We start from the raw sequence: 24,566 nt of genomic DNA, 5'->3' as shown, positions 1-24,566 counted from the left end.
TCAGGAGGCTGAGGCAGGAGAATGGCTTGAACCCGGGAGGCGGAGCTTGCAGTGAGCAGAGATAGCGCCACTGCACTCCAGCCTGAGCGACAGAGCGAGACTCCGTCTCAAAAATAAATAAATAAATAAATAAATAAAATTTTAAAAAATAAACATTGAAATGTTTTGTAGGCATAGAACAATAAATATCTGATATAATCAACTTACTATTTTTTATGCTGCAGATACTTCTGGGGTCTGTGGTTTATCCTTAGTGGCCCACTCTGACTCTGACATTGAGAGTATTGGATTTCCAAAGATGACCTTTTGAGTTGCCCCAGTGTCAGTAGGTATCTGTCATTAAGTCTGACTTCTAGCTGTACTGGCTGAGAGAGGAGCCCGATATTTGGGAAAGTATATGTACACAGATTGAGACACGTACATTCTTAAGTGTTTGGTGTTATGTTAATAATCAGTTTATTTGGTGATTGCTAATTCATAGATTACACCGTTGACTTGTCTTGTATGATGGTCGTCAGTTATTCAGGTTAGATTGTGAAAACTGAGTAGCAACTGATTACAGATTTGAAAATGGGCATTTGATAAATGACATGAAAAAATAGTGTTTGCTTGTTTGGTCAGATTAGAAATTTACTGCCTCAAGACAGGTCACTTTAAGATACTGCCTATTGAAGTATGGTGTGATAGACCTTATCTCAGCCTCTTTTCTTGATTATCTTTGTACTTGTCAGTAAGACATACTACAGAGGCACAAGATAGCCTGAGGCATTGGTTGGTTGTTTTCTCTTGGGAAAGGAAGAATATGTGTTTTGAAGTTTCAGATTCAGTTAGGGTTGTATTTTAAGGTTTGGATTTTGTGCTTTTTTTCTCTTAATATTTATATATCTTTTGAAATGAAACAATGACTTATTGATTCTAAATATTTTATAAACACTTGTGAAATGAATAAATAGATAAAACAGCCAAAAGCAGTCATAGTAGACTGAGTACTCTGTGTTCATAATAGATGGTGGCTCTGTGACAATTGGAATATTTTGTATTAGGAAAACTGGTATTTATCTTACTTTTTTATGTCTGTGAAAAGATATAGTAGATAGCCTCAATGAATATTAATTTGGCCTTTGTTAACAACATACTATTTTAAAAATAATACCTTAATTATGATATTGGATATTTCTGATACTTTTTTATTTAAAAAGTTTGTAAATATTTTTTATTTACATTTTACATTGTACATTTTTATTTACTCTATTTTGTCATCTCAGAAATTATGGTTTATATACATTTTCTCAGCTGAAAAACTTAGAGATTCTGTAATATACCCAAGGTAAATGCAGAACTGGAGACCCAAACCCAGGCATTCTCACTCCATTTTACCCTACGTCTCATCTGGAAGTTTATAAGTAAGTTTTTCATTAAAAAATAAGATGCACATTTGAAAATAAGAGATCCAGTCTTCATATTTCTCTTGTATAAAACTACTGAGTAATATGTTAGGGTTTAGCATGAGGCATGAGTTCCAGCTATAGGGTATTCATAATTTAATTGGAGAAACAAGAGATAAACATAAAAAGAGAGTAACAATATAAGATTGTATGTATAAGATGAGTGATTCAAACTGTAAGTCCTACAGAGACAGGAAAGATTTCTGTGGATTGGGACTACTAGACTAGGATGACTGGAATGAGTTGGGCTGTGCTAGAAGGAGGCACATAGATAAGCCAGTAAAGGAGTAGAGGATATTCAAAACAGGGGAAGTACAGAACAAAAATAAAGGTATTGTTACCTGGCAGCCCTTGGTATAGCTTACATATATGGTAGAAGATTTGTGGGAGGTGTGGTTACAAAGGCAGGTGAAGGTCACATTGTAGAAGGATTTGAATGCAGGGCTAAGATCTTAGGACTTTATTTTGTAGACAATGGGAAACCACTCATGGTTGGTTGGTTGGTTTGTCTGGACATGGCATTTGCAAATAGTGCACTTTTTTTTTTTTATGGTCAAGACACCTGAAGATTAGCGCCTCCTTCCTTCTATAAGCTACATCGCCACAGCTGTGAATAACATGCTTCAGGACATTGAGGGATGTGTGTGTGTGTGTGTGTGTGTGTGTGTGTGTGTATTTGAGGGGGCTAGAGATGGGCATATCTCTGTGGCAGGGAATGAGGAAGAGAGGTGGCAATCTTCATTCAAGTATTATAGACTCTTTCTGTGTGTCAAGCACACAGAAAGTATATATGATATGAAAAGAAAAACATCTATAAATATGAGATAATAGTGAGCACCTTATAAAAACAAATTATAAACCTTAAAAGTGATTTGTAAAAATACTGAGATTTAAAGATTTCTTGGTCAGAAGCTGAAGTTTACCAGGTAATTTAACTTAGGGGATTCAGCCAAATTCCTGGCAGCTTAGCCAACAGTGTCATTTCATTCCGACATTGAGAGTACCCAGGGAAGCTAACTCCCTGTCTTTCTCATGTCTGAACTACTGTTGCCAAGATCCTGCAGTTCGTCTGTCAGATGAGAAGAAGTGTGGCTTTTTGTGGAGCCACCTTTCACAATAACAGGGCTTGTGAAAAGAGTCCCCATTTTCGAGATGCAGTGAACCTAACAAGAACTTGAAATTCGTCCCACGGCTATACCAATCAGTATTCCAGCTGTAGTAAGTTAATTGGCAATGGTTTTTAGTTTTGTTTTGTTTTGTTTTTGTTTTTTCTCCTTTTGTTTTCTTTAAAAAAAATAAATCCTGGAAATGGTGAAAGACACGTTTTCATGACCAAAAAAAATGATGACAATATTAAAAACAGAATTCTGGAGGTGGAATCTTAAGAAAAAAACCTCCCCAGTCAATATTGAATCCATACTTTTCTGCCTGAATTTGAAAACTTGCAAGCTGATTTAACTATCTCTCTGCCTTCTTACTCCTTCCATTTCTTTTCTGCTGCCCATATTTATCCTGTCTCATTTCCTGTACCTTTCATGCATGCTGTTACAAGGCCACACTCCTCCTCATTACCCTTTGAACATTTGCCATTCTTTTCCAACTCTGTTCAAGTTCTCTCTCATATCTAAAATGAATACATATAACCTAATACACTTAATATGAATTGATTTTTTTAACAATGAGATACCAGACTTGAAAGTGAAAACTTGAATTATTGCACTTGAATGTATATATAAGGTGATGAATATTATAGACATTTTTGAACTCCTATCTGTGACCTCCTATTGATATAGTTCAGATCCCTTCTGCTGTATATGAAATAGCATTGCTCATTTGGACACCCACAGTCATTGTTCAAGGGAGCTAATGTCAGAACAGAATTGTAGTGTTTAGCGTCAAGACCAAAGACAATGAAAAGACCAAACATTATCACAATTGGAGGAAAAAGGCAGGATGAGTTGAAATTTGAAAAATGTAGGCCAGGCGCGGGGACTCACACCTGTAATCCCAGCACTTTGGGAGGCCGACGTGGGTGGATCACTTGAGCTCAGTAGTTCAAGACCAGCCTGGCCAACATGGTGAAACCCTGTCTCTACTAAAAATACAAAAATTAGCCAGGCATGGCGGCAGACTCCTGTAATCCCAGCTACTTGGGAGGCTGAGGCAGGAGAATTGTTTGAACCCGGGAGGCGGAGGTTGCAGTGAGCCAAGATCATACCATTGCACTCCAGCCTGGGCGAAAAAAGTAAAACTCCATCTCAAAAAAAAAAAATAAGAAAAGAAAATAAATTTGAAAAATGTTCAAGATGAGCAATTTAATACTTAGGTGCCAAGTATTGGAGTAGTGCCTTTTTATCCTGGTTTCAGGGTGAAGAGAGAAGGATAGAATGGATTGGTTTTGCCTTTTTTTAAAGGCTAGATAGATATTGAAACTTCATTGTAAAGAAGTATTTGAAGTAAGAGCATCTATTACAATATGGCTTGCTATTACATTTATGTGAAAAACTGAGGGGAACACTGTTCCCATGGTGCAAACACAAACCAAAAAAGATGTATTCCATTTAAACTGTAACTAAGCTTATACAGCTAGCCGTTTTTCTTCATGCCGATTTTATAGAAAGGTTACAGTGTAATTATCAAGAGGAATGGATCGTAATGTGGTGAACTAGCCGGAAGTACTTGGTCACACACAGCTTCAGTTTATTTGTGGTATAATAATGATAGTCACCAAGAAGTTTGAAGTATGAGAACATGAGACACTTCTCCCACAATTTTGTTTCAAGGCAATTAATAAAATTCTCAAATTAAATTTTGCCACACATACAATTATTAACTAAATATTTACTTGCAAGTAAGCACAAAATAATTCATGAACTATAAGTTTGAAAAAAAATTGCAAGCTCTCTGTCCTTTTAGTTTTCCCAGTCACCACCTCATAGAAAATGTTCATTTTTGACGAATAAAAAGATGCCTGAACAACCACAGTTGTTCAGGGTTCATAGCTGGACACAGAACCATTTAAAAATTTAACGGAAGATTATCTCTAAGTGTAAATAGGCCTCGTGAGATTTTTACACCTTATCTGTAAAATGATGGGCAGTATTTCTAATATATTTTAGCCAGTCTGTATAACACTAGTACTTTTAATTCACTCATGAAAATCCATATGCAATGTTCATCAAGTTAGTTTACATGCTTTGTTTTTATCAATAGGCATACATTTTGTCGTTCAGTATACTTACTAGTAAATCATCAGTTATTGATTGAAATATGAATAACAAAAGGACCTGGAGTGACTCCCTTAGGAGTACAGATTTCTGATCCCATCAGCCTGCTCCTGGCTGGTGCATTCCTGATTAGATGCTAGAAACATCTTGGTTATAGTCCACCCTCACTAACTTACCTTTAGTAACGTTGGATTTTAAAGTAAGTTGCAGACATTGTAACACATGATGTAATCACTTCCCACATACGGTATCCTTTTTGGTTGCCAATTTGTAAGACATCATTTGGAGTTCTGAAATGAATGGCAAAACTTTTCACTAATTTTATTTTTTAAATTTGCCTTGTATTTTAATTTAAACTTAATATTCTTTTTTCCTAGATATCTGCTGTGACATTAAATATAATCTTTATCCAGTTAATACATCTGTAATTGAAATGTCCTCTAGCTCTAAGAGTTTTGTTAGTTTTGTTCATAGACAAGCATATACTTGTACTTTCATTAGTCATCTCTTAGCTTAATAGCATTGGGAAATCTTTCAGCTTGAATGTGTTTAAAAAAAAAACACTTCCTTTTTAATTTACCCTTATCTATTCCCAATACATTTTTAGAGGCTAATAAAAAAAATGTCCTAAAACTTAAACAGCTTTGGAAAGTAAACTGTGCCTTGATGGGCTTTCACTTAATATTTGATCAAATAATAATTTACCCACTAGGAAAAAATATTTTTTAATTGTCCTAATGACAAAATATAAGAACAAAGGCTGTGTGATTTGGGAAAGTCACTTAACCTCTCTGAAGCCTTGTTTTCCTTAAAAATAAAATGAGGATAGTAATAATAAGTACTTTATGAAGTAATTTTAAGGATTAACAAGGTAATACATGGAAAACCCATAGCAAAGGGCCCAAAACATAAGATCTGGAAATTAATAGTTATAATAGAAAAAAAAAAAAAAGAGGAATTTCAGTAGAATGTTCAACAGTGTCCATGTTGTCTCAGAGAGATCAACTAAAGCATGAACTACACAGAGTGAGAACTCAACGTGCAAGCTTTTCTGCCAGAATGTAATATATGTGTACCTGAAAAAGCACTCATTCTACAAAATTACATAGTAAAAATAACGGGCTTAAGGGAGAAAAAATTAAGCTTTGGGCACACTATTCAAAATCGACTCAGTTTCTCCCATTCGGTAGCAATTTACCCATCTGACAAAGGGCTGGTATCCAGAATCTATACTGAACTTAAACAAATTTACAGGAAAAAAATTTAAAAACCCATCAAAAAGTGGCCAAAGGATATGAACAGACACTTCTCAAAACAAGACATTTATGTGGCCAACAGACATATGAGAAAAAGCTCATCATCACTCGCCATCAAAGAAATACAAATCAAAACCACAGTGAGATACCATCTCACGCGAGTTACAATGGCGATCATTAAAAAGTCAGCAAACAACAGATGCTGGAGAGTATGTGGAGAAATAGGAATGCTTTTACACTGTTGGTGGGAGTGTAACTTAGTTCAATCATTGTGGAAGACAGTGTGGTGATTCCTTAAGGATCTAGAACCAGAAATAGCATTTGACCCAGCAATCCCATTATTGGGTATATCTCCAAAGGATTATAAATCACTCTGCTATAAAGAAACATGCACACATATGTTTATTGCAGCTCTGCTTACAATAGCAAAGACTTGGAACTAACCCAAATACCCATCAGTGATAGACTGGATAAAGAAAATGTGTCACATATTACACCGTGGAATACTAAGCAGCCATAAAAAAGGATGAGTTCATGTCCTTTTCAGGGACATGGATGAAGCTAAAAACCATCATTCTCAGCAAACTAACACAGGAACAGAAAACCAAACACTGCATGTTCTCACTTACAAGTGGGAGTTGAACAGTGAGAACACATGGACACAGGAATGGGAACATCACACACCAGGGCCTGTCAGTGGGTGAGGGGTAAGGGGCGGGATAGCATTAGGAGAAATACCTAATATAGATGCCGGGTTGATGGGTGCAGCAAACCACCATGGCACATGTATACGTATGTAACAAACCTGCACGTTCTGCACATGTATCTCAGAACTTAAAATATAATAATAATAAAAAAATCAACGCAGTTTTGTCATTGTTGCTATGATTTCTAGTTACAATCCTAATAAAAATACTAGCTCCATTAAATCTCCAAGAACACTTTCACCCAGCATCAAAGATCATTTTGATCGAATTATTCCATGTGTACAATATACGTGATGTTTTTGTTGGTAGTAAAGTATCATATGCCATCTAACTGACCTGATTCAACGAATCTGCATAAAGATTTGAAAGAATAGTTTTGCTATATTTTAATTGTCACCTTATGTCAATGCTAAAACAGCAAGTTAATACTTTACTCACAAATGGTATGGATGTGCATAATTTTGTTGGGTCACATTCTCATCTCATTTTATTTTAGCTGCTCTAAGTAAAGATGATTCCATTATTTCAAGTCTTGATGTCACTGATATTGCGCCAAGTAGAAAAAGGAGACAGCGAATGCAAAAAAATCTTGGGACAGAACCTAAAATGGCTCCTCAGGAGCATCAGCTTCAAGAAAAGGAAAAGTAAGTCATTTTATTCTTTGCCAAGAAGTGAGGTGACATTTTTGAAAATCTAACATATGATCTTAAAAATTATATTTTCATTTTGAACTTATTTAAAGTTATTTTTAAGAAAATGTGATTTTTGAGTTGTAAAATGTTTGAATCAATATATTGTTTCCGGTATTTGGTTAATTTATATTCATATTTAAAGCTGAAATGCTGAAAATGTAAGCAAAAATTTTTTTCTCATGGTTTTTATAGATTAATTAGAAACAGCATGTAGGATACTAAAAATATTAGAATCCAACTAGTGTTCAGTAAAGTGTTTCAATCTAATTTACTGCTTAAAAGAGACCCATATAGCATTCAAATTAACCATTTAATTTGGTTATGCCTGGCATTTTTTTCAAGTAAAATGTCTCTTTCTCATCATCTGTTTATTTCTATCATGTTTTGGCATTGTATATTCTCCCTGTTTTTCACTCTTTGGTTCTGATTACCCTGCATCAGCCTATATTTCAATTTAGGTGTGATGAGTTGCAAAGTTGAAACACTTAATATTTCATTACAGCAAAACAATGAGCATTTATAAAGAATATTATCATTTGGGTGTGTGTATATATGCTCTGAGAATTTATTTTTTCTAAAGTTTTTGTTAATTCAGTAAGTAGTTATCGAATGATGATGCTGTGACAGATGATTTTATAGTTCAGTGATTTTCACAGTATGGAATGAGGGTACCTGGGGTTTTCCAATGGCCCTTTCTAGGTGTCCATAAGGTCATCCCTTCTTAAATTCCATACCTGTGGGAGGCTGGATTTTCTTATATCCTTCAATTAAAATAACATTTCACAGCTGACTGAATGCAGAAGCTAGTGAAAATCCAACTTTTCCATCAAACCAACTATCAGACAGATTTGAAAAGTGTAAAACAAAGCCCTCATAACATTTTTTTCTGGAAAATATGTTTCATAAATAATGTATTATTCATATTATCATATTCTGGATTTGTGTTATTTTCAAATGAAATAATGAATCTGTTTAAATTTTCTCAGGTTTAATTTTCAATATGGCAAATAGTCCACCTAAACTAAAATGTGGAGTCAAAACTCTTGAGACCCTCAAAAATTTTTTAAAGTATAAAGGGTTCCTGAGAGCAAAAAGCTTTAAAATTCTGTTATAGATAATAGGGATGCAAAGAAGCACAATTCATGCCATCAGGAAACTGGCAGCCTAGTGGGAACATGTTTTAGTTTCTAGCATATAAATGTTGTATAGTGGGATTATTTTGTCTATCACTGTGTTTTTATTCTCTCCACAATTGGCCTGATCTACATGTTCTTAAAAATGCTATCTCTATACTATGCTGGGTCCCTAATGTCTTTAGACAATATATGCAAAAACCCATAATGCACTAAATTATTTCTGGTTTGTGCTTATCATTTGAATTTATTCATAGCTTATAACCCCTTGATAGAGCTCATAGAGTTCAAGGCATGGTGTGATCTGTTTCATATAGGGAACCAAAAATATTTTCAATTTACACACATTGAAATAGCCAAACTATTCCTATGGATTAATATGGGAAAGAATAAAATTATAAGCAGTTTGAAACGTTCCAGAAACTAACTACTTCATTCAGTCAATTAATAGACAAGTGAGTAATGAGTTGAAATTGAATTATGTGCCAGGCATAATATTGATCATGCTGAGGATCCCAGACAGTAGAAAATAGACACAGCTCCTGTCCTCATGGCACTTTCAGTCCAATTGTTTTGTCTGATAATGACTTCATGGTTTGAGGGAAGAAGGAAACATTGGTTTTATGTTGGAGAGCTGCATCTTAGATCTTTCCACTCTATGTGTGAACCAAAGGTAAGGTTTTGAGGTTGCTAACATTTTCTGAGTAAACTGTGTTGCTTAAGTGGGTTTCTGAAATGCATGATACAGAGATGAAAGAAGTTAAGCTCTGAATCAATACTAAATATTTTTAGTTAGCTTTTTAATAAAGGTAATGTGTTTGTTTCTCCAAACATACAGACAGCTAATATTATGTTCCTTTTCTTTTCCATGTTTAGGTGATTGTGTCAATGTTTATGTTGTATATTTTCACCATTTTAAAAGTTGACAAAGTTGATGTAAACCATAACAGCTTTTGGGAATGGTCTGCTAATTATATCCTTGTAGGCCCTTTAGGCAGACTGCCCCTGAGTAGAAATGAAAAACACCTGTTAGATGTCAGGGAGCATTTTAAAGATTAAGAGAAATTTAGTTTAGCATGTATCAGTCAGATGTTGAGTGGTTGATACCCTACTGTATAATGCCTCCTCTTTTGCTCAAATAAAACAAAATGTTAAATTATGTATTTTTTTCTTATTTTTTATATTACAGGATTTTTTTTTCCATTTTGAATACAGGAGACTGAAATTTTATGGCTCTTAAAATTTTTAAATACTAGTTGTACTTTCCCAATTTTTTTTAATTAAGAAAAAGAAGCTTCTATAAAACAAAAGCAAAAATAAGCCTTAGCTCTTAAAAAAAAAACCTCAGAGTAAGACATTCTTGATTACTAATGACTAGCCCTTATTTTATGTTTTAAAATTAAAACTGCTACATGTTTTCCTGCCTTCCTAAAGCATGATTTTTTTCTCTGACAGCTTGTCATCAAAAACATAAACATCAATTAGGTTCATGTATTCTATCTGTAGACTCACAAATAAATGCAGATGTGGTTAGTTTGCTACTTATGGGTGAAAATACATCAGTCCCTACCTCTAAACTTCAGTTTTCTAAGCCCTTCTGATGGCATGACCTTCAGTCCCTTCCAACATTCCCAGCAGACATCTTACATGTGATTCCACCATTTAGCTTCTCTATCTCTGTACCTCAAGAACAAAGAAACAAAAGTAGGGGAAGGAGTGGTCATAAGTACTATGGCTTAAATATTCTGTATGTGTGTGTGTACAACACTTTGTGCAAGTCATTTTACCTTTCCAAGGTTCAGTTTTCTCATCTAAAAATGAAAGGATTATACCAGATGATCTGTAAGATCCCTCTCAATATTTATAAATCTATTATGTATTTAACAGTTCACGGCTTTCAAAACATGAATATGATTTAGCAATAAAATACTTCCATATTTATTAACTATTATTGATTAAAATTCATGAAGCAATTAAAAATATGAAATATCCATGAGAAAAGCATTTTTTAAATTTAACTGTTTATAGGTATTTTACAATGTAACATTTTAAGTACTTTATAAATACCATAGGGTTATTTTGCATTCTGAGAAAAACTAAATACTTATCTATAAAACAAAATCATAATAATGTTTACATTTAGTTGAACATTTATTGCGACCCTAAGTCATTGTTATAGTGACAAGGTATAGAAGGAGAGAGAGATATAAAAATAAATCAGAATTTTGATAAGTGCTGTATATGTTGTCTTTCATTTAAATCTCACACAAACCCTACAAGATAGGTATTAAGTTATCCTTCTTACAGATGAAAAGCAACCAAGGCTCATAAAGATGTAGTTCTTTTGCCAGAGCAGCACAGCCAGTGTTTTATTCCAGAGTCTGTGCCTGATTCACTTACTCAACTGGGTTTATAATCTTTTCAGAGACAAAGATATACACAAATAATTTTGTGCAAAGCAAGGGGAGTACATTTGTCACAAAGTTCTAAATTGATATCTTTGGAATTGTGTTCCAGATTTGTAAGTGAACTATTATATGTGGGAATGGATTTGGGGCATTTTAGTTTATCTGAGAACCACTTTTTTGGGGGGTGGGGAAGCTTTCCTTTTATTTTGACTCAATATACAGAGAGAAATGACTTTAGTTAATACCTGAAAGACTGCAAAGTTTTTAGAGACTTCAGAACAAATATAAATAGCTGTAAAAGGAATACAGATATAAAATAAATATAAATTATTAAATTCACAGAGCTTTATAATGAATTTTTTATTAATCTTGTATACTTTCAAAGTATCTGAACAAACCATGTCTATCAAATATAAAAGAAAATATGTGGTAAAGTTGCTTTTACCAATAAAAATACTAAATAGTGAAATATAAAAAATAGTTTTCACAAGAAAATGTGTTTGAAAACTACTGTAGAAATATTTAACCACATTCTGGAAAATATTAACGTATATTTATGTCATATTAAAGATGGAGAAGTGAGGCTGGGTGCGGTGGCCCACGCCTGTAATCCCAGCACTTTGGGAGGCCTAGGCAGGTGGATCACAAGGTCAGGAGATTGAGACCTTCCTGGCTAACACGGTGAAACCCTGTCTCTACTAAAAATACAAAAATTTAGCTGGGCGTGGGGGCGGGCGCCTGTAGTCCCAGCTACTTGGGAGGCTGAGGCAGGAGAATGGCATGAACCCGGGAGGCGGAGCTTGCAGTGAGCCAAGATCGTGCCACTGCCCTCCAGCCTGGGCGACAGAAGGAGACTCCGTCTCAAAAAAAAAAAACATAATGATGGAGAAGGGAGCTCAAGACTTGTGTAAGTATATTTGTTTTTGAGAATAAGTATGCCTAAATTTTCAGGAATTAAGTTTAAGTAAAAGAGTGAAATGACATAGTCATGACTCAGGTCTATTTTTTTCATTGGGATCCTTCCTTAGCTCCTCTCTATGGTGTAAAAAGACAGCAGGTTTTTAGCTTTTTCCTCAAAACAGATGTAAAGTAGCAGCAAAGCAAAGGTGACCTCTCAGAGTGTTTGGGCTTTAAAACAAAATGTAATGAGTTGATAGAAACATGAATAGTGAGCTACTAAATATTGTTCATACAGGAAAAATTAGCACATTAATTGGGTTTTTTAAATAAATTGTGAAAGCTATCCTACAGATAATTTCTCAACAGATGGTCAAATGTTATCATTGGGCGATCTGACATATAAAGTAAAATGTTATCCTTATATGAAAGTAATGTTTCTTCAAACAAGTAAGAAAAAAAAATATTAAGAAAATTAGTAAGTTGAAATGCATTGTAATAGTCACAGTTTTATAATTGAATATTCCTATGTGGTTTGGAAGTTCTCTTAAAAAATGCCACTTCTGGCCAGGCGCGGTGGCTCAAGCCTGTAATCCCAGCACTTTGGGAGGCCGAGACGGGCGGATCACGAGGTCAGAAGATCAAGACCATCCTGGCTAACACGGTGAAACCCCGTCTCTACTAAAAAATACAAAAATCTAGCCGGGTGAGGTGGCGGGCGCCTGTAGTCCCAGCTACTCGGGAGGCTGAGGCAGGAGAATCGCGTAAAACCCGGGAGGCGGAGCTTGCAGTGAGCTGAGATCCGGCCACTGCACTCCAGCCTGGGCGACAGAGCGAGACTCCATCTCAAAAAAAAAAAAAATGCCACTTCTAATGTCTTAAAACCATTTTGTAACCTGAGATAGATGTATTGTCTAAATCTCTAAGTGTTGCTCTAAAAAATAATGATACCATCTTAAGTGGAAGCTATGCAAATATTGACCCTATTCTGTTAAGTAATGTCACAAACTTATTGCGCACAGAAATTAAGTATTTATTGAACGTCACACAGCTAGTGATTTTAATTTAAACAATTTTTCAGTGGATTAATGAACGACGCACTTTTCAGTGTTTCTAAAAGAGAAATAGAGACTGTCTTTACATGGATGAGCTATTTTAAATTGCCAAATTTAGCCATAAAACCAGTTTAATTATTACTATAGTGTAATTATCATCTTACAAATTAAACTGTTCAGCATTAACCAGCCACTACCATTTATAAAACTCTTTGAATATATGGTGTTCATCTTCAGTTTACTGTGCTAAAGAAAATATCACCTGCTTATAAAACTCACTAAAAGTACATGAAATATACATTCTAAGTACATGCTATAGAAACAATTAGTGACTGTTTTTCAAGAGGTTTTGAAATTCTGAGTCCTTAAAGAATTTGTATGGGAACAAAGATTTTCTACCACACTCATCTTTCTTCTGTTCTTAGCCATGTTTAACTAGAAAAGATTAACTGAGAATAAATTATTACACAATTTTACTTCTTTTAGTGATAAAGAAAAGATTCCACAGAAAGTTTTGATTTTATAGTTCATGTCACCACAGCGTAATAACTAGTATATCTCATTAAATTCATCTAGGAAGCCTGGCTTCGTTCATTATTTTCAATTCTAAACTTATGCAGGATTTCTAATACTTTTGGCAGTCCCTCACAATGTTATTTCCTCTGTAATTCCTGTGATAACCTCTAAGTTGAGTTTGCATTGTAGGCCTACCACATGATTTCACACTGACTAAGGAAATCAACAGTAGACACTTTTTGTTGAGAACCACAGAATTCTGACTATGGGTTCTTTCCCACTGCTAAGCAAACTATACACACTCCCTGATATTATATAATTTATTCTGTATGAGAGAAAACAAGCATTAATCATATCATTACGTAGCTATACAACCATAAACTTTTGAAGGAATTCAGGATTTAGGGGAAACACAGCAAAAAGGATATTGCTTGAAGAATCACCATTTGAGCAATATCTGAAGGATAAAGAGGAGTGAAAGGGTACAGTAGGGAGTAGAGAGCAACGTTCAGACAGAGGAAGCAGCCTGTGAACCTGTGCCCAGGTGGAATGTGTGAGTGTGATGAGAGTGGACGGAGCACAGAAGAGAGGGCCTGAGATGAGGCTGAGGGGTACTGGGAGGCTAAACCAAGCAGGTTGTGTGGCCCATGTTGAGAATTCAGCTGTTCCTCAGGGTCAGGAGAGCATTCCAGTTTCTCACAATGCAGAAAACTTTTCTTCTATTTTTCCTACCTTTTGATACTGCTTTTTAATTCTTGTTAAAAGTTATCAGATTGACTAGAAAACACTGATGTTTTGGTTAGTATTGCATCTTTTTTTTTTTTAACTGTACTTTCAAACTGCTTAATGTCTAATTTTGGACTCTCAATAATAAAACTTTCTCTTTTTTTTGTAACACAGGAAACTAGAAAATTGAAAACATACTGAAACTTATGTGGAGTGCCCACAGGGATAATAGATTAAATTAGCATCTGTGAGCAGTCCTGAGGTGCAGAAATGTACTGCTCTTTTGCCTTTTTTTGGTAAATATAAATGCTTTTCCTTAAGGAATAGTTTTAGATCTCTGAAGATTTCTCCCTTTTAGTAAGACTCTGAAATCCTTGAATCCGGTATAGATGGATAAATATTCATTAAAAAAATTTAGTGTGGCTAATCCATACAATATGATTATACTCAGGAAACACTTAATCCTATTCTGTCAAGCTAGCATCAACACCAAGAGTTATTCAGCATAACCATATGCTGTACATTCCTTGTTATTTACTATCTTGCATCACTTGAAATCTTGATTTGTAGGGTTGTTTGGTGTGTCTTTTTATTTCTGTAGATTAAAATGAACCAGCTGACAAAGGTTGCAGAAATTATGAAATTACTTTCATATTTACAGTGTTTTAATATCAGGTAAAATCCTGAGTGTAAGCAAGAACATTACAAAATTACTTTCTATAAATTTATAAAGGCACAATGTGCATCTAAATAAAATAGCACTATATTTGGCCTTTATTAGGCACCTAGTTTAAAATTTTATTGAAGTCATGCTTTATATATATTCAACATAATCACCATGAAACATTTTTCACTTAAATCTTTCGATTTAGGATCTATTATTTCTTCCAGCAGTCTACAAAAGATAATACCATAGTCCCTCCTTATCTATAGTTTTGTTTTCCGTGGTTTCAGTTACCCACAGTCAACCACAGTCTGAAAATATTAAATAGAAAATTCCAGAAACAATTCATAAGTTTTATATTGTGTGCCATTCTAAGTAGCATGATGAAATCTCACATTGTCCCACTCTGTCCTGCCGGAGATGTGAGTCATCCCTTTATCCAGCGTATCCACACTTTATATACTATCTACCCATTAGTCACTTAGTAGCTATCTCAGTTTTGAGATTGAAAACACATAGTATATATAGGGCTTGATAGTCTCTGTGGTTTCTGGCATCCACTGGGGGCTTGGAATGTATCCCCCTAGGATAACAGGGGAGTACTGTACAATAAGATCCTGCTCTGTTTGTATCAGTAAGTAAAAAATCTATTAATAGCATTGTATTGGTGTGACCTAAAGCCAGTTGTGTCCAGGTATACTAGATGGATTATTCTAACCAACTGATTAATTAATTAATTAGTTAGTTATGTATTTAACTACATTGGATCCATTTCCCAGTCTTACTGAAATTAGCAGCCAGGTGATAAAATCAACCAACTAATAGACTATTCAAATTAAACAATTTAATTATTATGCCCTTCACAGTTTTCATTCTATAGAACTATATAAAAGATGGGTACCCTAGAAAGAGTGCCATATTGAAATAAGCTTGGAAATTGCTACATACCGTAGCTCCCAGAGTCCCATGTACCCCAACACCCAAACTTGGAGGTTTTTATTTTAAAGGCTCTCAGAAACCCCACAGTAAATAATTCCTTTGACCTTGTTTAATTTCTCAAATGCCCTTAAGCATGGCATCCACATGCAGTCTGCCTCCACTCACAAAAAAAGACAGTCCAAGGTCTTTTGCAGTACTTGCAGGGTACTGATTTAGCATATGAACTCTCAAAATTATTGAATATCAAGGATTTTTTAAGATATAAGGATATTTCAGCCATAATTATACAATGTAAGGCATTAAAATGAATTACTGGAAAAAAAATTGTGGTGTATTCCCCCTCCCAATCCTAGTACTTAGGAAACTTCCTGGTTGTCCCACTGATGGCCCGGTTGAGAGTAGTAGGGTTATTTTCTAGAGAATTTCAGTGATTGGAATATATAAAGACCCCTAAAAGGAGCAGTTTAGCATCATCTCAGCTACAGGATAAGACCATTAGAGTAGTTTAGGCCCAAAGTACAATAAATACTTATAGAGTCTTTTTTCTTTTCTTTTTTTTTTTTTTTTTTTTTTTTTTTGAGACAAAGTCTAGCTCTGTCACCCAGGCTGGAGTGCAGTGGCGTAATCTCAGCTCACTGCATGCTCCGCCTCGCAGGTTCACACCATTCTCCTGCCTCAGGCTACCGAGTAGCTGGGACTACAGGCGCCCACCACCATGCCCAGCTAATTTTTTGTATTTTTAGTGGAGACGGGGTTTCACCATGTTAGCCAGGATGGTCTCGATCTCCTGACCTCGTGATCCGCCCACCTCGGCCTTCCAAAGTGCTGGGATTACAGGCGTGAGCCATCGCACCCGGCCACTTGTAGAGTCTTTAGATATTGTTATGTAGTCTTTGTTTCTGCAGGCTAGCAAGTAAAAATATATAGATTAACATCTTTCATACTGAAGTCTCAAACATGATTTAGTCTTCTGTGTGATGTGTGTCTTCTGAAAACACAAATCTTGAACACATTGTTCAACAAACTGAGAAATTTTAAATTCTAACTTTTCACAGATACTGTATGCTCCTTGAATTGTAGTGAAGGAGTTTTAGCTATGTGTTCTGAATCAACCTTTAGGTGGCTCCATTAAGTCATTGTGTAGATGCAGAATATCAAGTGAATACTGGATGCCAAAACAACACACACACCTTAGAGTGAGTTTTTTTATTTTATTAGCTAGGACTACACAATCTTATCACAGTCTTGTGGCTTCAAGGGGCAGAAAAAGATGCAGCATATGTCAACCCAGTATTTCCCCACCTCCATAGAGTGCAGTGGAGTATTGCACAGCTGCCACTGATACAGCTTATATAAGATATTGTCTTCCTGAACCTACAAAAGCTCAGTTCTTACTTTGTTGTGCCAGATGCTTACAGTATTATCCTTGAAGAAACTGCCCAATCCATGCACTTTTGTTTTGAGAAGTTATTATAAACATCAGAATTTTCGTGGTTTCCTATTAAAGCTTTTCCGGGTGCTAAAGAGCTCATTTCCCCCCATAGTAACCCAGTTGCAGTCACATAGAATTTATGTGGCAATATTCACTCTTAATAAAGATTCTTCTTTTTAATGGAGTTTTGAAGAAAGTTATTTGTTTGCTTTCTGATATCTTCTTCCTATGTTTTTATTATTAATGTTATGAATGATAAAAATTAAAACAGTAAAGCCGGGTGCGGTGGCTCACACCTGTAATCCCAGCACGTTGGGAGGCCCAGGTGGGCGGATCACAAGGTTAGGAGATCAAGACCATCCTGACTAATACAATGAAACCCTGTCTCTACTAAAAATACAAAAAATTAGCCAGGCGTGGTGGTGGGCACCTGTAGTCCCAGCTACTCGGGAGGCTGAGGCAGGAGAATGGCATGAACCTGGGGGGCGGCGCTTGCAGTGAGCCGAGATCGTGCCACTGCACTCCAACCTGGGCGATAAAGCGAGACTCTGTCTCAACAACAACAACAACAAAACAACAACAAAAAAAACAGTGAGGGGGTAAGAGTCTGCTATTAATTCATTGATTTTTTTAATAAAATGAACTTTATTTTATTTGTTTTCCAATTATAAAAGGAGTTCAAGCTCGTTCCAGAAAAATCAGAAAACACACAGAAACAAAAGAATGAATATATGGGAAACTCTTGATCCCACTCACCAGGAGATGGCCACCATTAAGACCTGGTACTCTGTGTCTTTGCAGATCCCTCTCTCTTCCACGCTTCATTTACAAAACTAGGCTCACACTGGTTATGCTATAACCCACAACTTTTTTTTTCTTCCATTTAGCAATCAATATGGTGTAATGTGGGAGAAAAATAACATCTTTGGAAAACTATGTTTTAAAAGCAGTTGATGAATTTGAGATATGTAATAGTTTATATAGAGAGTTATACATGGAATTACACATATATTACACATACATGTATGTATGTTTTGCCAGAATTTCTCCAGGAAGGCTATAACAATTTGTACCCTCACAACAGTGTTTGCCTTTGGGTTTTTTATTTTTGTTGCTGTTTACCAATTCATTTTAGAAATATATATAGAGAGGGAGATGAAATTGCATGTACCAACTTAAAATGTGGTAGTTGACCATCCCGTCTTTTCAAAAATAATTTATTTTCATACCTTGATTCTTAAACATTGCTAACGATGTATACAAAGTTTAAATCTCAAAGTATTTGAAAATTATTTTTTAATTTAGCTGGATAATATAATTGTCAGATTCAAATATCTAATTTTTGTGGGTTTTTGGTATCTGAACTTTAGACTTTTTAAATGTCAAATTAGGTACATAAAATGAATGTTCAATTACTATATATTTACTCTGGTCATCATGAGCAAACCTCATTTTTTACACAACTTTAATTTTATCATAATGTTTATCTTAGTTGCAAAAGTAAACACGGTGGTGGTTTTAAAACGAGATAGGTTTTTATTAGCTTCACTCTATGTTTACCTAACTGGTCAGGCTGCAGCTCCCACTTTGCTTGCTGCATATTTTGATTAATGGCCCCTTGGCCTTGTTCCAGAGTATACTGATTATGGTCAGTGTACTTCAAAGATGATTTATTAATTGTGTTTGTGACCCAAAATAATTAAATAAAGATTGATCATATGCATTATTATAGATTTGCCAATAAAATCAACAGTCACACTTTAAGATAATGTTTGCCTGAAAGGATTTTTTAAATATACAAAAAGGACAAAAATTTTTTTAAAATGTATTCTGTATTAAAAACAGATTTATGGCCTCTTAAAGCATGATTATTAAATGTATCATAGGCTTGGTCTTGTAAGTGCATGAATTGTAAGTTCTACTTTAACATAATTTCAAGATAATGTGTTTCATTGGAGCTTACAGAGGTGTTTTAAAAAAATATTTCCATGTTTACAACTCACCCTGGGAACAATCCTTACTACAGTTCCCCCAGGCTATTACATACATTTAAATCTTAAATTACTGACAGACTCAGATGTCTGTTTAAAAAAAAAAAAAAGTGTTTATAGGAGGCTTTTATAATCTTTCCGAGTTTTAAGTAAAGGGGATTTATCATATGTTTCATATATGTTATACTCCTGTCATTTGAAAGACTGTGATACATAAAATTTCTCTAAATTTGGTTTGATAATAGTATTGTTTCAGGCATTTTAAGCACTCTACCAACATAGAATAATGTGTAAAATATTCATTGTACATGGCCGGCAAAGTTATTAATCAAAGGAAATGACTCCTTGCTCATAATTTGTGGTTCAGTATTAAAGGAAAAATAGGAGGTATATTTTTTTTTTGGTATACTTTACCCAAAATTTACACTGTAATGGTGAAATTCTATAACTTAAATCATCTAGTATGATATGTAACTCAATGTAAAGTAAGTATTTGGTCCGTAGTAAAACATTATGAAATAAAATAAAATATTTTATCCCACTAGAAGTGTAGACTGTTTCATGTTGTCTGAAAAGTGTAAACTAGTTATGCCAAAATAAGAAGATATGAACCCCAAAAGTAACATATGTCAGCAAATGGAAGAAAGAAATCAGATATGAGAATAAAAAATAGGCCGGGCGCGGTGGCTCAAGCCTGTAATCCCAGCACTTTGGGAGGCCGAGACGGGCGGATCACGAGGTCAGGAGATCGAGACCATCCTGGCTAACACTGTGAAACCCCGTCTCTACTAAGAAATACAAAAAACTAGCCGGGCGACGTGGCGGGCGCCTGTAGTCCCAGCTACTCGGGAAGCTGAGGCAGGAGAATGGCGTGAACCCGGGAGGCGGAGCTTGCAGTGAGCTGAGATCTGGCCACTGCACTCCAGCCTGGGCGGCAGAGCCAGACTCCGTCTCAAAAAAAAAAAAAAAAAAAAGAGAGAATAAAAAATAAACCTAAGAAATTAAAAATATATAATGATCCATTAGTATTATTCAAGGACTTTGTTTGTTTTTGGAAAATTTTTACTAAAGGACAAAAGCACAAACATGCTTTGTTTAAACATCATTATTCGAAAATACTTCTAGTAAAATTTTAGGACATAATATTTTGTTTAATTGAAAATCTTTTACAATAACCTTGTTTCTAAACAATTTCTAAAACTTATTTCTCTAGATCAAATATGTATATGTTACTTTGTAAAATATTATTTTTGTAATAAATGAAGATAAATTACCAGTGTATCAGATAAAGCAGTGTTTTTATTACCACCATTATTGAATGTTTGTATGGAGTCACTTCTAGAAATACAGAATAAGAAGTTGATGCAGCCTCTGTTTTTGTCTTTGTATGTGAATAGAACAATGAAGGAGGAGTAGTGAATAGCACACATATGTTGTTTGCTTTTGGACCACATTTCATTTTCTGACAAACTATCTTTAATATGTATATGGCTCACTATAATATGTCTAGATTGTGCCAAATTCCATAGTAGGTATGAAAGCTATGAAATTTCAGAGAAAGGAGAGTTGCTAATCTTTTTGGAGGTATATGGAATAAGGAGATAGGATAAAATCAGAGAAGACTGACCAGAAGGAAGTATTCTTTGAGTCTGGCTTTGGAGTTGAATGTTGTTTCCAAAGGCGTAAACACCTGAAGTGGTGTTGAGTTTGGCTTTGAAGATGAATGTTATTTCTAAAGGCATAAACTGAAAGAAAGAGAGTTCTAATTGAACCCAATCCACAGCATCCCCCTATTTCTTTTAGTAAGAGAACTCCTTTCCACCACCTGCTCTATCCACAGAGTTTAACAGTGCATATGGCTACCAACCTAGAGGCTACAATTCCCAGCCTCACTAGCAGTGATGGGTGGCCATGTGGCAAAGCCATTGCTAATGAGATATAAATGGAAATGATATGGACAATTTGGGGATCTTGCCCATGAAATGATTGGACATATATTCCTATGTCTCTTTCTTCCTTCTCAGCCATCTTAGCATTTAAGGAAACCATGGTAGGAGATGGGAAAGCAAGATAGGAGGAATCATGGTCCCTGGACAGTCTCAGAGAGCAGGGCAGCATACCTACCATGGACCACCCAGCTACCTCTGGACTGTTGCATGAGAAGAAGAAATGTCTAGCCTGATCAAAGCCATGGTGGTGGTTTGTTTTTATTTTGTTCTCTTTGTTAGAGAAATCTGGAATAGTCCCTTACTAAAAAGAAGGACTGTCCTGTCAGGGGAACAGATTGTATAAAACAAATGCATGGAGAAAGAGTCTGAAAGATTGAGGACCAATGCCTGTATCATTGAGGTGCTTAGAAACATGAATAAAGCTGGCAAGGTAGGCAGAACATAGAGCACAAAGATACTTAGATGCTAAACTTATTTATTTGGACTTCTTTTATGAATGCTACAGGGAACTGTTAAAAGATTTTGAGTCAAATAGTGGTATAATGAACAGTGCTTTACAAAAATTTTCCTGGAAACCGTATATTGGATGGAAGGAAAGTTTATGGGTTGGCAGTAAAGATAGGAGGATACTCTAATAGTAATCCAGGAAGAGTTATCTGAAGAATAGTGACTGTAATTGGTGTAATAGTGAATGTGATTGGAAGGAACAGCAGGGATGAATTGAGAAACATTCGAGGTTGCTGTCCTCTTACTACCAGAGATCTGGGAAGCCTCATCAGTTGTTGAAAGCTATTTGGTAAACTTGGTCTTTACCAAAATAAATCATCTCTCTTAATTTAGAAATCAGCCTACCACAAAAGATGGATAAACAAAACCAGTCATGGGGATTGACTTCTCAAAAGACTGGAAAAGCTCCCTTTTCCATGCTGCTGTATTTATATACTCAAATATATAGATTGTGATGCGTTAATACTATATCATTTTACATCATTTCATTTATTTCAATATTGAACTTAATGCACCTATAAGTAATTTATCAGCAAGCTTTCTTCAAATTGTGCTCTAAGAAGGGTTACTCAGGAAGGTGTATTGTAGCCTCTGAAAACCTTCCTTGTCATAGAGGTTCTTGTTTGCTCCAACCACAGGGAATATTTTCTCTGAACATGTGTTTTGATTGTGATCTGAAGGCATGGGGTTTCTCTTACTGGGGATATATGATATTCTCCTTATGGAATACAGAGAAAATCAACTTTTTCACTGACACATTCTGTTATGGATATAGTGCTGATTTTAAAGAGTATTTTCCCTAGGACCATGATATATGATGTTCTAAAAATTTCCCAACTTTAGAGAATAAGATATGAATTGAACAAATCAATTTAGCAAACCAATGAAGTAATGAGATATTAATATAAAACCAAATGGACCTATATATCCCATTTCAAGGAAATCATGAAAATGATAATTTTCTATTTATTGAGGTTTATTTTGGGTTAAGCAATAAATGGCACGATATAAAACATAGAAACTGTTGGAGAACATTTTATCTGTTCTCAACTGCTATGTGGGCAAATAAGGCAGATGAAAATCTCAGTGTTTTCACTGAATAATAAGATGGTCTGTCAGGTCTCAAGTATATTTTTGGAGTCTTCCATTTAAGCTGTCAGGAACATACACCAATAACTTCCAGAAGAGGAAAACAAACCCGTCATAGTAATGAAAATTTGACATTACACATTATCCTTAGACAATGGTTATAAGCCTCTGCCTTTTATCTCCACCTTAATATAGTAATGATGTACCTACTATGTGCCAAGCACTGTGTCCTATGCTGGGACTATAGCACCAAACGAAAGAGACCAGGTGCTTTCCCTCAAGGAGGATAGGATGTAATTTCAGAAACACACCAATAAATAATTGGTGTATAGTGTGATAATGAGGCCACATGGTGTAATAGTTCCAAGTACATCTAGAATGCCCAATTAAAATGAATACTAGAGGGAGGCACAAATAACAAAGAAAAAAGTTGTTACTGTTTTTCATTAACCAAGGATGGATGCACAGATAAGTGACTCTAGGTGAGAAAATATATTACATTTGATAGAGTTCCAAAAATAACCTGAAATTGGGAATTCAGTAAAAATAGACAGTTACAAAAAATAAAATATTATAAACTAGCATAACCTAACACATAGTAGATATTCAATAATTACCAAGTAAATGAAGTAACAAATGGACCTTTTGTATAATACAGGAAAGAAAATATTAAGTTGATCTAACTCAGCAGAATCTTCCCCTTTTTGGAAGATGATACTACATCTGTACTAGAGGTCCCCAACCTTTTTGGCACCAGGGACTGGTTTTGTGGAAGACAATTTTTCCATGGACCTGGGGTGGGTGGGGGGATGGCTTGGGGATGATTCAAGCACATTACGTTTATTGTGCATTTTATTTCTTTATTTATTACATTGTAATATATAATGAAATAATTATACAACTCGCCATAATGTAGAATCAGTGGGAGTCCTGAGCTTATTTTCCTTTAACTGGATGGTCCCATTTGGGGATGCTGGGAGACAGAGATTATCAGGCATTAGATTCTCATAAGGAGAACACAACCTAGATCCCTCACATGCACAGTTCACAACAGGGTTTGTGCTCCTATGAGAATCTAATGCCGCTGCTCATCTAACAGGAGGTGGAGCTCAGGTGGTAATGTGAGTGATGAGAGGCAGCTGTAAATATAGATGAAGCTTACTTACTCACCCACCACTCACCTACTGCCATTCAGCCTGGTTCCTAATAGGCCATGGACCAGAGGTTGGGGACCACTGGACTATACAGCAACTAAAGCCTGAAATTTAAGAGTTATCTTTAGCTTCTTCTTTTCTCTCACCCCTAGCTCTACTTCATTTGTCAGTCTCATACTTTATGCTTCTAAAATATCTTAGAATTTAATCTCATGTTTTCTATTTCTGCTACCACTAACCTAGTCTAAGCTATGATCCTTTTGCATGCATGACTGCAACCTACTCCCTTTTTTCCCCATTTCCACTTCTCTGACCTCTAAACTGTCTTCCACATAGTGAACTTCTGAAAACACAAATTGGATTATATCTTTATACTTTTCCCTATGTCTCCAGACTTGCCATCCGTTTCCTAGAGTATTCCAGTGCCTTCCCATCGTACTTAGTCTAAACTCATTACGATAGGTTATATGCTCTGAATGACCTTCCCCCTGCATCATCTTGAAACAAATTGTGTGATTTATTCATTTCTTTGGGAAAAAAAAAAATATGTATATATATGTTTGAGACAGATTCTCACTCTGTTGCCCAGGCTGGAGTGCAATGGCAAGATCTCGGCTCACTGCACCCTCTGCCTCCTGGGTTCAAGCGATTCTCCTGCCTCAGCCTCCTGAGTAGCTGGGATTACAGGTGCTCGCCACCATGCCCAGCTAATTTTTGTGTTTTTAGTAAAGACGGTTTTGCCATATATTCGAAGACAGAAGGGGTTTTATTTAGCCCAT

At 35.4% G+C, this 24,566-nt stretch overlaps 1 protein-coding gene across 7 annotated transcripts in view; it reads left to right on the top strand.

Annotated features, from left to right (window-relative positions):
• XRCC4 (X-ray repair cross complementing 4) overlaps positions 1–24,566 on the top strand; it is a 355,171-nt gene that overhangs the window by 205,855 nt on the left and 124,750 nt on the right. For 6 of the 7 annotated variants that reach the window (XR_004429763.1, XM_033179213.1, XM_033179212.1 and 3 more), the window contains exon 7: positions 7,132–7,279. Coding sequence is in view for 6 of the 7 variants with exons in the window: in XM_033179213.1 (XP_033035104.1) it covers positions 7,132–7,279 (148 nt within the window). In the remaining variant the exon portion in view is untranslated. Of the gene's footprint in view, positions 1–7,131; positions 7,280–9,336; positions 11,558–24,566 lie in introns of those variants that run through there. The other variant, XM_033179215.1, reaches the window with a different exon arrangement.

The sequence above is a fragment of the Trachypithecus francoisi genome, unplaced genomic scaffold (genome assembly GCF_009764315.1).
Source record: "Trachypithecus francoisi isolate TF-2019V2 unplaced genomic scaffold, Tfra_2.0 Lachesis_group2, whole genome shotgun sequence".
NCBI lineage: Eukaryota > Metazoa > Chordata > Mammalia > Primates > Cercopithecidae > Trachypithecus > Trachypithecus francoisi.
The sequence above is the reverse complement of the archived record's forward strand: the minus strand, read 5'-3'. Positions and strand labels throughout refer to the sequence as shown.